Genomic DNA, 12,500 nt, shown 5'->3' on the forward strand with positions numbered 1-12,500 from the left:
ACACACACACACACAATAACCTTTTGAGTACCTTTCACTGAAATAATTATTAATGCAGCTAATTAATGCTAAATCTCTAAACGTGTGTGTGTGTGTGTGTGTGTGTGTGTGTGTGTGTGTGTGTGTGTGTGTGTGTGTGTGTGTGCGTACCTCTCTTAGGGTTTAAGCTGCAGGGGTCAGTGGGTTGTTTCTGGACGTTGTCACATTCAGCGTTCATCTTCCACGCGTTCCCAAAGCCCTCCACTCGCGTCTCCACCAGCCCGCCCACCGTCAGGAAGTCGTCTCCTTGGTTACCATTATAGTTACCACAAAGACCACATGTTTTTCCTGCATAGATTGGACTTAGCTACACACACACACACACACACACACACACACACACACACACATAATGTATCTTCTGCACGTACAGTGGTGCTTGAAAGTTTGTGAACCCTTTATAATTTTTTATATTTCTGCATAAATATGACCTAAAACATCATCAGATTTTCACACAAGTCCTAAAAGTAGATAAAGAGAACCCAGTTAAACAAATGAGACAAAAATATTATACTTGGTTATTTATTTATTGAGGAAAATGATCCAATATTACATATCTGTGAGTGGCAAAAGTATGTGAACCTCTCGGATTAGCAGTTAATTTGAAGGTGAAATTAGAGTCAGGTGTTTTCAATCAATGGGATGACAATCAGGTGTGAGTGGGCACCCTGTTTTATTTAAAGAACAGGGATCTATCAAAGTCTGATCTTCACAACACATGTTTGTGGAAGTGTATCATGGCACGAACAAAGGAGATTTCTGAGGACCTCAGAAAAAGCGTTGTTGATGCTCATCAGGCTGGAAAAGGTTACAAAACCATCTCTAAAGAGTTTGGACTCCACCAATCCACAGTCAGACAGATTGTGTACAAACAAATGGAGGAAATTCAAGACCATTGTTACCCTCCCCAGGAGTGGTCGACCAACAAAGATCACTCCAAGAGTAAGGCATGTAATAGTCAGCGAAGTCACAAAGGACCCCAGGGTAACTTCTGAGCAACTGAAGGTCTCTCTCACATTGGCTAATGTTAATGTTCATGAGTCCACCATCAGGAGAACACTGAACAACAATGGTGTGCATGGCAGGGTTGCAAGGAGAAAGCCACTGCTCTCCAAAAAGAACATTGCTGCTTGTCTGCACTTTGCTAAAGATCATGTGGACAAGCCAGAAGGCTACTGGAAAAATGTTTTGTGGATGGATGAGACCAAAATAGAATTTTTTGGTTTAAATGAGAAGCATTATGTTTGGAGAAAGGAAAACACTGCATTCCAGCATAAGAACCTTATCCCATCTGTGAAACATGGTGGTGGTAGTATCATGGTTTGGGCCTGTTTTGCTGCATCTGGGCCAGGACGGCTTGCCATCATTGATGGAACAATGAATTCTGAATTATACCAGCGAATTCTAAAGGAAAATGTCAGGACATCTGTCCATGAACTGAATCTCAAGAGAAGGTGGGTCATGCAGCAAGACAACGACCCTAAGCACACAAGTCGTTCTACCAAAGAATGGTTAAAGAAGAATAAAGTGAATGTTTTGGAATGGCCAAGTCAAAGTCCTGACCTTAATCCAATGGAAATGTTGTGGAAGGACCTGAAGCGAGCAGTTCATGTGAGGAAACCCACCAACATCCCAGAGTTGAAGCTGTTCTGTACGGAGGAACGGGCTAAAATTCCTCCAAGCCGGTGTGCAGGACTGATCAACAGTTACCGCAAACGTTTAGTTGCAGTTATTGCTGCACAAGGGGGTCACACCAGATACTGAAAGCAAAGGGTCACATACTTTTGCCACTCACAAATATGTAATATTGGGTCATTTTCCTCAATAAATAAATGACCAAGTATAATATTTTTGTCTCATTTGTTTAACTGGGTTCTCTTTATCTACTTTTAGGACTTGTGTGAAAATCTGATGATGCTTTAGGTCATATTTATGCAGAAATATAGAAAATTCTAAAGGGTTCACAAACTTTCAAGCACCACTGTATGTGTACACTTTAACGATCATCACCCCCTACACACACACACACACACACACACACACACACTCTCTCTCTCTCTCTCTCTCTCTCTCTCTCTCTCTCTCTCTCTCACCCTGAGCTGCACATGTCCATGACCATCCCAGTCCAACTGGAGATCATCTCCAAAGTTTAACCTCACTGATGATAACACTGTGCTCTGGATACGTAGACGTCCTACACACACACACACACACACACACACACACACACACACACACATTAACACATAACACTTTATTATACACACAAATAATTATCATTATATTTATTTTAAACTCACCATTAATTAATGGAGTTTGAACATCAATGCCATCCACAGAGACCACGCCTCCATGCTTCAACCTGATTGTCTGATTGGCCAGATTCTGGAACTTCAAGGTGACTGAACGTGTGCACACGGCATCTGGGTCATCTGCACACTAACACACACACACACAATTACTATACTCTCTGTAGAATGTTAGTTTTATTTACAGCACAGCGCTCTGATTGGTCAGAAGGTGCTGATTAATTCTCTGTAACAGCAGCTCTGACTGTAGTGCAGGTTTATTTAGCATTAATGTGCATTTTCTAATGTTTTGGTTTCTATAGTAACAGCTCATTCACAGGGGTGTGTCTGTAACATTTCTGGAAGGAGACTCCAGTGTCAGCGCTGTGTAACAGCCAGTGATGGGAATAACGGCGTTAGAATAAACGGCGTTACTAACGGCGTTACTTTTTTTAGTAACGAGTAATCTAACTAATTACTTTTTACATCGTTATAACGCCGTTCCCGTTACTTACAATAAAATACTATGCGTTACTTTATTAAAGCTGTTCTCATCTGGCACGCTGCTCGTTCAGCCTTTCTTTACTCTGCTTTAGTGTGGGGCGGGGAGACACGAGACAACGGCACAGTAAGCCAATCAGAGTAGATTTAGACAACATATGTAGGTAGGCCACGCCTACTGCACTACTGCGCACGCTTTCAATCGGAAGAGCCAGCGATGGCGAGCGGTGAGCCCAGCACTGCGCTTTCACATTGGAAATACAGCCATTACTTTTCATTACTTGAAATAAAAGGCAAGAGTGTTTACGTGCAATGCACATTATGTCGAGGAACAAAGCGTTTGTCCTCGTCAGTGGCCAGTAATTAGTAACATAATTTTAATAACTGCAAAAATATATTACATTTGATAGATGTCTTATCTCGCATTGTCCCACAAAAATATTAATATAATGTAGATAATGTTACTAATTGGTTCTGTTAAGTGTCCATTTCAGTCATTAAACACATTTAACATTCACTTTTATTATGATTACACTAATTGAATTTGATTTTTTTTTTTTTTGGGGGGGGGAACAAAATGTAACGGAATAATTACTTTCCCTGGTAATTAGTTACTTTTATGACAAAGTAACTCCGTTACTAACTCAGTTACTTTTTGGGAAAAGTAACTAGTAACTATAACTAATTACTTTTTGAAAGTAACGTGCCCAACACTGGTAACAGCATTCTACAACTTTAAATGTAAGTAGAAATGGATAAAAATGTTCAGCCCTTAAAACTGTAAGCGAGGTGTAAGAGGAATAAAACACTGGAGGACGTGAAGATGATTCAATGTATAAATACATAGGTAACTGTTAATAGAAGGTTAATTGGAGGTTAATAGGAGGTTAAATGATAAATGTACCTGCACGGTGTCTATGAGGGCGGAGAAGGTGCTGCTGTGACAGTCTTTAGCCAACAAATACTGACACATTCCACTGAAGGTGAAGAATTTATCATCAAAGGTCTTAAAGTGGGACTGTCCTGTAACCACACACTCTCCTACACACACACACACACACACACACACACACACACACACACACACACACACACACACACACACACACAGAAGGAATCATGACACACTGTGCTATCATTAATAGTGGACACATAAACATGATGGTATTGATGATGATGATGATGATGGTTTGTGTGTGTGTGTGTGTGTGTGTGTGTGTGTGTGTGTGTGTGTGTGTGCACAAGAGAGAGAATCCTTGCCTGGACATTCCTCATTGGTGCATTCCCACGATCCATGACGACACACACTGTGAATAAAAACAGAACACGGTGCTGCAGTGAAAACCATCTGACTGCGCTGACACATCTAACTCTACTGCCATGAAGAAATAAATACAAGAAGTTTGTCAATCAATCAATCAATCAATCAATCAATCAATCAATCAATCAATCAATCAATCAATCAATCAATCAATCAATCAATCAATCAATATTCATCTACATTAAATTAATTAAATGATTTGTTTTCATATTAAATAAGAAATTATTAAATGATATAATTTAAACTCAAACTTATCACTCTTTAGCAACTTGTGTGTGTGTGTGTGTGTGTGTGTGTGTGTGTGTGTGTGTGTGTGTGTGTGTGTGTTCATTCGTTTTTGCTACATACCCATGTAAAGTAACCTTGAGTTTGAGAAAGGTGCGATATAAATCTAACTTATTATTGTTTATTATGATTATATAATCAGTAATTACTGTCTGTGCTCATTAAATAATGATTTCTAAAACTAAATAAGCACAGTGACTGTGACCAGAATAAAGTACATACTGAAATCAAAGTAGCAAATTAATCTAATTAGCAAAATAAAATAATCTGCAATAAAATATTTTAAAATGTTTATTACTTGTTTGTTTAAAATCTGTTTTGGAGGTAAAGTGTAATTACATCGCTAAGCACTAGGGGGCAGCACATCAATACACACGATACAGATTTCTCATCTCATCTCATTATCTCTAGCCGCTTTATCCTTCTACAGGGTCGCAGGCAAGCTGGAGCCTATCCCAGCTGACTACGGGCGAAAGGCGGGGTTCACCCTGGACAAGTCGCCAGGTCATCACAGGGCTGACACATAGACACAGACAACCATTCACACTCACATTCACACCTACGCTCAATTTAGAGTCACCAGTTAACCTAACCTGCATGTCTTTGGACTGTGGGGGAAACCGGAGCACCCGGAGGAAACCCACGCGGACACGGGGAGAACATGCAAACTCCGCACAGAAAGGCCCTCGCCGGCCACAGGGCTCGAACCCAGAACCTTCTTGCTGTGAGGCGACAGCGCTAACCACTACACCACCGTGCCACCGTCCGATACAGATTTATAGATTTATATAGTTTTACACACACACAAAGAGGTAAATTTAACTGAAATAAAGATTAAAATTAAAGAACCTGTTTAACTTTGACTTTTAGGAGTTTTAACCTTAAATGTTTATGTTAAATATATTTTTATGATTTACAGAAATTTGTACAGATTTGTGATGAATTTATTAAAAATAAAGATAAAATTGTGTTTTTATATTTTATAATAAATAGTGTTCAATTATTTTACCTCTAAAATGTGTACAACCCTGAGAGATTAAAGAGTTAAAGATTATTATTATTATTATTATTTATTCATTCATTCATTCATTATCTCTAGCCGCTTTATCCTTCTACAGGGTCGCAGGCAAGCTGGAGCCTATCCCAGCTGACTACGGGTGAAAGGCGGGGTTCACCCTGGACAAGTCGCCAGGTCATCACAGGGCTGACACATAGACACAGACAACCATTCACACTCACATTCACACCTACGCTCAATTTAGAGTCACCAGTTAACCTAACCTGCATGTCTTTGGACTGTGGGGGAAACCGGAGCACCCGGAGGAAACCCACGCGGACACGGGGAGAACATGCAAACTCCGCACAGAAAGGCCCTCGCCGGCCCCGGGGCTCGAACCCAGGACCTTCTTGCTGTGAGGCGACAGCGCTAACCACTACACCACCGTGCCGCCCTCATTATTATTATTATTATTATTATGTGTAATATGTGTGTGTGTGTGTGTACCATGTGTTGCAGTCCTGTGAGACAGTGGACCCTGGGGGAAAGTGTTTTCCCATGTGCCGACATGAACACTGAGAAACGTCCACACACTGCTCTCGATCCAGTACCTTACCCGCTACACACACACACACAGAGCAAATGTTTTACTAGATAAAAAAAAACAAAAACAAATGCATTTAGCTTCATAATCTTAGCAGCAAAATGTCAAATCAGTGTAAAGGTCGGCTTCATGTGGCTCCGCCCCCTCACCTGCACAGGTGCAGCCGTCTATACACTCGTCCCTGCAGAGTTCATGGATGTTGATGCTCTGACATGATGTGGAACAAGGCTGAGAGCACTCAGTGTACTGCATTCCTACTGGACACTTCGGAGCTGCACACACACATGTATTGCACATGAAAACCTAGACAGGTGTTTCTGTCGCTTTCTGTGTGTGTGTGTGTGTGTGTGTGTGTGTGTGTGTGTGTGTGTGTGTGTGTGTGTGTGTGTGCGTGTGTGTGCGTGTGTGTTACTCACTGCACTGGCTCTGTGTGTGCCAGCCGTGCAGAACGAGTCCGTGGCTTGCGCAGGTGCGTGCATACTCCAGCAGGGCGTGGCACACACACTCCTCACCGTCTCCACAGTGACACATATCCGACGCACACACCGCCAAGAAGGCATCTACATCCACCAGGTGGTTACAGCGCAGGAGCACCGCTGAGGTCCGCAGAACCTCACACTGAGACATCAACTACACACACACACACACACACACACACACACACACACACACACACACACACACACACTTGTCAGCACAGGTGTCTTTATTTCTCATCGTGAAAATAGTACCATAATATGATTGACAGCTGATGTCCTGACCTGTGCTGAGTCTCTCGTAGTGTTACAGGTCTGAGATTGTGGTTTCACTCGCTTACACACTTTTGCTGCACCATTAAGGGCCCAAGAATTGGCAAAGTCATATGGATCCTCAGTCACAAAACCTAAACACACACACACACACTCCTAATCAACACCTTCTGGCCAATCAGAACCCAGAATTCAGCAGGATAAGAGGTGTTATTGCTCCACTTTTAGCTTCTTCTCCCTTTGCCTGTTCCCGTTATGGGTCCCCACAGCCGATCTGTTCCACATATTTGATTTGGCATAGGTTTTACAGCGGATGCCCTCCCTGACACGACCCTCCCCAGTCTATCCGGGCTTGGAACTGGCACTAAATACGCACTGGATTGTTCAACCCCAGTGGCTGGGTATTTTACCAAATTAACATGTCTTTCAACTGTGGGAGGAAACCACAGCACCCAGAGGAAACCCACACAGACGAAACACAAATTCCACACTGAAAGGCCCTGTTGGCCATGAGGTTCGAACCCAGAACCTTCTCGCTGTGAGGTGACAGTGATAACCACCGTGCCTCACATACTGCCTTTAACACATGTTTGAAAACAAATCATGAACGCAGATTGTCAGAGCTGTTGAGGAAATTCCAAAGAACAGTAAACACTCTCACACTCAAGAAAGCTCTGAGAAAGTGCACAATTATTTCCTGTGTTTAGTCTCCACCCATTTCCCTCCTGGTGAGGATGATGAGGATGATATGATGATTTACCTTCTTGTGCTGTGTAGTCGTCACGAGGGGCGGAGTTAAAGTTCCCACACAGGCCGCAGGTTTGGTTCTGGTGCTGTTTCCTAAGTGTGATCTGGATGTTGTGAGTTGGGTCGATGCGAACGGAGAAACCAAACTCATCACTCCATAAATGCACACTGCCCAGCTCATAACCCGCAAACACGGAGTTAGTGGCGTAGGGCAGCTGGAGACTACACACACACACACACACACACACGCACACACAAAATAAAGATTATTTTCCGATAACAGAACGATCTCATGTTTTATTCCTCTTATACCACATGATTTTTTTAAATCTTTTTTTAGTTACATGTAATAAGATTTAAAAATTGGTAAGTTTTCTGTAGTGTGTGGTCTCTGTAAGGAGTCTCCAGTGTGAGCGCTGTGTAACAGTCAGAGGTGAAGCTGGAGGTTTCAGTTTTCTGACGTCTTCAGGACAGAGGAGTTTACACTTCTGTACAGTTTCTCAGGAACACGATGGAGCAAACTGCGGGTTTTTGTCTTATTGACTTCGAGAGAGAACAAGAGGCACTGGAGAGGGAACAAGTGTTTATCGCTGCTATAATGTACATGACAACACCAACTAACTAATTTTGCAAACATTAAATGTAACTATAAACGGATAAAACATATGACGTGTTGTTTGGTAAATCACTGTGGTGTGAGAGGAATAAAACACATGGGGACGTACTGTACTGTTAGAGGAAAATAATCAACTTCAGGACATTAACTGTTTTTCATCACTCAGTATTTTAGTGCAACACACACACACACACACACACAGAGAGAGAGAGAGAGAGAGAGAGAGAGAGAGAGAGAGAGAGAGATTCTTTACTTCTCTCCTTGTTGTGTTAGAGTGCCATCGACAGACAGATGTAACTCAAAGACCTCACCAAGGAACACACTCACACCTTTCCTCTTGCCATGTGAGAAATCACCTACACACACACACACACAACATTATAGACCACAATTCATAATTCATTTCTCATATGCAGCTGTGTGTGTGTGTGTGTGTGTGTGTGTGTGTGTGTGTGTGTGTGTAATTTACCCAGGATTGAGAAGGTTCTGCTCTGACAGTCTCCAGCCAGCATGTAGCTGCAATCACCAGCGAACTCATAAATCACTCCATCAAATGTGTGTATGTGCTGACGACCAAACACACTGCAGCGCCCAGATACTTCCGCGAACACACACCCTGCAGGTGAAAGAAACATTACACACACACACACACACACACACACACACTCTCTCTCTCTCTCTCTCTCTCTCTCTCTGTATGTATAAAGTTAATACTGTACATATCAAAGCGCACACACACACACACACACACACACACACACACACACACTTGCCTGTTAAATGTAGGAGGAGAAGTCCTGTAATTGCAGTCAAAGTTGATCGTCTCGACAGAAGTGTCTCCATCTGAGCAATAAAAATAATTGATTAATTTATTATAATATACAGTAATTAACACTGTAAAAATGTCTGTAAATTTTACAGTAATTTATGGTTCGCTATCAGTAAATTTCTGTAAAACATATCTACACTACAGCGCTGTAAAATCTTACTGCATGTAAAATAATAGCTACATAATCATGTACATTTTCTCATTTGGCTGATTCATTAACAAAAAAAACAGATTAATATTTATTAATTATTAATTAAAAATATAAAATTCCTTGAGATGGTTTTGTAAAGTTTGTAAGTTATTTTTAAACTGAAAAAAAAACATTCTGGTTAGTTGTTTCTCATGCTGTTTTATAGCACAGTATTTAAACTTTACAGGATAAAACAGGCTGCTTTTGCATTTGTGCTTTTAAATATTAATATACTATGTAAATAGCTTCACTCTGATTGGCCAACATCCTTAAACGAGAAAGAACTCTGAAAGCCACACCCTCTCTGCTAACAGGTGTGGAATTGTAGCTATGGCAGGTTTCTAATTGGCCTGTTTTCACTGCAGATTTACTTTCTACTGTCACATCACACTGGGAAGGTAACGGTCCAGAACGTCCTCAAGACACATCAACAGATCTGATTTCAACAACAACAATAGCGAGCTCCACTAACCTGCACTGATTTAACCTCTTCACTGGATTAAGGGCTATTTAACATGTCACTGTGTCAGATTTTACTCTGATGAAGGTTCTAAAGTGTGTACAATAATTTTAATCAAGCTTCCTAAAGAGTGTGTTGGGTCATCACTCCTGGGGAACCCGTAAAATGTTCTATGTATGCTATATAGAACCACACAGCCAGGGTTTCTATTTCACAGAAGTTTTTAATTAGAATATATTTAGAAATCTAGAACCATAAAGAGTTCTTCAGCTTAAACAGTCTCTACAGGGCTCTATAACACTAGAACAAAGAGTTTCTCATTCAGAAATTAATAATTCTGAGGACAAATATTTTTAAAAAGCTACAATCTTTCATCATCCAAAGAATCTTTAATGAAAATGAACTTCTCCATAATTAGGAATAATGTTGCATCTAGAACATCTGCAGGTTCTTACAGGATTGCTCTGGACCTCATGGGGAACCATGAACTTAACATGAGTTCTGTATAGAACAAAAAACCTGAGGGACGGTTTAAAAACTGGATCATCCTTTCCTCAGAACACACACACGTACACACACACACGCGCATGCAAAATATGCAAGATGCAAGAACACTTAACACACGCATGCAGTAAGAGTACCTTCAGGAGAACCGTGTCGAGCACCTGAGCCTCTTCACCTGCCTGGGTTCAGTCTCCAGCTCTCACTGTTTCAGGGACGTCAGAGTGTCAGCTGTGAGAAGAAGAGAAGAAGTGATTTTATAGGAGTGAAAGAGAGAGAGAGAGAGTTGGTGTGATTTCCTTTCTTGTTCTCATTAGGAGGGAACAATTGGAGGAAGTTTGGGCACCAAAGGAACCAAAAGATTAATCGCAGAGTGAAGACAGATAGGAAAAAGCAACAAGGTAGACCCATGCCAAACTAAACACACACTCTCACGCAGACACACACACACACACACACACACACACACACACACACACACACACACACACACACACACACACAATACCTGGAAAGTAGTCCAAACTCACCACACACTGGCATTCTGTATAATTGCAGAGATAAAACAATGGAATCCCAGAGAGGAGACTCCGAGGGGTGAGGAATGTTCAAAACAGATGCTTTAAAAGTTATTACCCCACAGCACTACTGAATTCTGGGTACTGATTGGTCAGAACATGTTGATTAATTTCCTATAATCAAAGGTTTATTATATTAATACTCTTGTTCTGATGCATTATGCTTTCTATAGTAACAGCTCATTCACAGGGTGTGTGTGTGTGTGTGTGTGTGTGTGTGTGTGTGTGTGTGTGTGTGTGGTCTCTGTAAGGAGTCTCCAGTGTGAGCACTGTGTAACAGTCAGAGGTGAAGCTGGAGGTTTAAGGACAGATGAGTTTACACTTCTGTACAGTTTCTCAGGAACACGATGGAACAAACTGCGGGATTTTTTTTTTTCCTTATTAACTTTAAGAGAGAGTCTGGAGAGGGAACGAGCGTTTATAGCTGCTATAACGTCAGTGACAACAGGAGCAAACTCGTTTTGCCAACATTCCACAACACTGAATGTAACTATAAATGGATAAAATGTACGATGTGTCGTTCTTTAATAAATAAAAAACTGTAATTGTTGGTAAGTTAATTGCTGTGGTGTGAGAGGAATACGTGCAGGAAAAGAAACACTCGGAGATATGCTGCTCATCAGGTTTGGAGTGGAAACAGTAACACACACACACACACACACACACAATAAATCCACGTACACAGCATGTTGTTCTTTTATCATACAGTGAGCTCGTTCTCACTGCCAAGAACATGAAGTGCACACACACACACACACACACACACACACACACACACACACACACACACTCACTCATCCTACTCCACCCAAATATCTTTCACACACACACACACACACACACACACACACTCTCTCTCTCTCTCTCTCTCTCTCTGTATTTACAGCAGGTCCAGCGCCCAGTGCCATGTAAGGAATGATTAAAAAGTCCATATGAACGTTTATGAAGTGTGTATGGACCGCTGTGGCTCCTCAGTGTCTGTCTGATTCTAATAATGTCTGCAAATGTTTTCACAGAGAAGCTGTGCGGCAGAAGAAAAGCGCTTTACTGTAATCCGGGATGTGCCAGTCCGATTCACTTCACTGAGTCGATTCTTCTGTGCGAACTGAATGAACCGTTTAAATGAATCAGAATGCTTTTGAGTCACTTTTGAACATCCTGAAATGTTGTATAGTAAAGTATCCAATATGCTATTTTATTTCAATCAACCAATCCAGAAGGTTCTAGAGTCTGTTGTGGCCCCAAGCAAAAATTTCCAGGGGGCCCTTCTGACCAGTGTTCATCACCAATATGTTATAAATAATCTGACACCAACGAAAAATGTATGAAACCAAAGTTTTTTTTAATTCCAAATGTGAAAATACAATGGTAAAGAACAATAAAAACAATAAAAAACAAAATAAATAAGCCCTTGGGCCCCGACTCTCAGGGGCCCCTGGGCCAGGGGGCCCCAAGCAGTTGCCTGCTGCCTGTTCACAAGCTGCGCGTCTGAGTGTGAACTCAGAAACCTGTGAGCCACACCTTAAAGGCTCAGTCATTACAGGATATTATGGACCTGAAGCTCAAAATATAATGAAATAAAAATGGCCTTGATGTTTACACTGAAGAGTCTTTAAACACACTCAGCACTGACTGACTCTATAGCACACAGTTAGAGAAGAGGAATGATTAATATTCACACTGCTCGGTGTGACCCAGATGGAGATGGGTTCCATTGTGAGTCCGGTTCCTCTCAAGGTTTCTTCTTCATGTCATTTCAGGGTTTTTTTCCATCACAACCATCACCTCAGTCTCC

General features: G+C 41.5%; 1 protein-coding gene across 1 annotated transcript in view; it reads right to left on the reverse strand.

Moving 5' to 3' along the window:
* The window catches only part of vwf (von Willebrand factor), a 41,215-nt gene extending 30,840 nt beyond the window's left edge, over positions 1 to 10,375 (reverse strand). The window contains exons 1-14 of the mRNA XM_060923145.1: positions 10,268 to 10,375; positions 8,921 to 8,990; positions 8,617 to 8,763; positions 8,401 to 8,503; positions 7,545 to 7,753; positions 6,797 to 6,918; positions 6,452 to 6,665; positions 6,185 to 6,307; positions 5,939 to 6,050; positions 4,089 to 4,135; positions 3,733 to 3,869; positions 2,340 to 2,478; positions 2,133 to 2,233; positions 151 to 346 (exon numbers count right to left, since the gene is read on the reverse strand). Of these exons, the coding sequence (XP_060779128.1) occupies positions 151 to 346; positions 2,133 to 2,233; positions 2,340 to 2,478; positions 3,733 to 3,869; positions 4,089 to 4,135; positions 5,939 to 6,050; positions 6,185 to 6,307; positions 6,452 to 6,665; positions 6,797 to 6,918; positions 7,545 to 7,753; positions 8,401 to 8,503; positions 8,617 to 8,763; positions 8,921 to 8,990 (1,720 nt within the window). The 5' untranslated portion in view covers positions 10,268 to 10,375. The remainder of the gene's footprint in view (positions 1 to 150; positions 347 to 2,132; positions 2,234 to 2,339; positions 2,479 to 3,732; positions 3,870 to 4,088; positions 4,136 to 5,938; positions 6,051 to 6,184; positions 6,308 to 6,451; positions 6,666 to 6,796; positions 6,919 to 7,544; positions 7,754 to 8,400; positions 8,504 to 8,616; positions 8,764 to 8,920; positions 8,991 to 10,267) is intronic.
* Positions 10,376 to 12,500: the final 2,125 nt, after the last annotated feature.

This window comes from Neoarius graeffei, chromosome 6 (assembly GCF_027579695.1).
Source record: "Neoarius graeffei isolate fNeoGra1 chromosome 6, fNeoGra1.pri, whole genome shotgun sequence".
In the NCBI taxonomy this organism is placed as follows: Eukaryota; Metazoa; Chordata; class Actinopteri; order Siluriformes; family Ariidae; genus Neoarius; species Neoarius graeffei.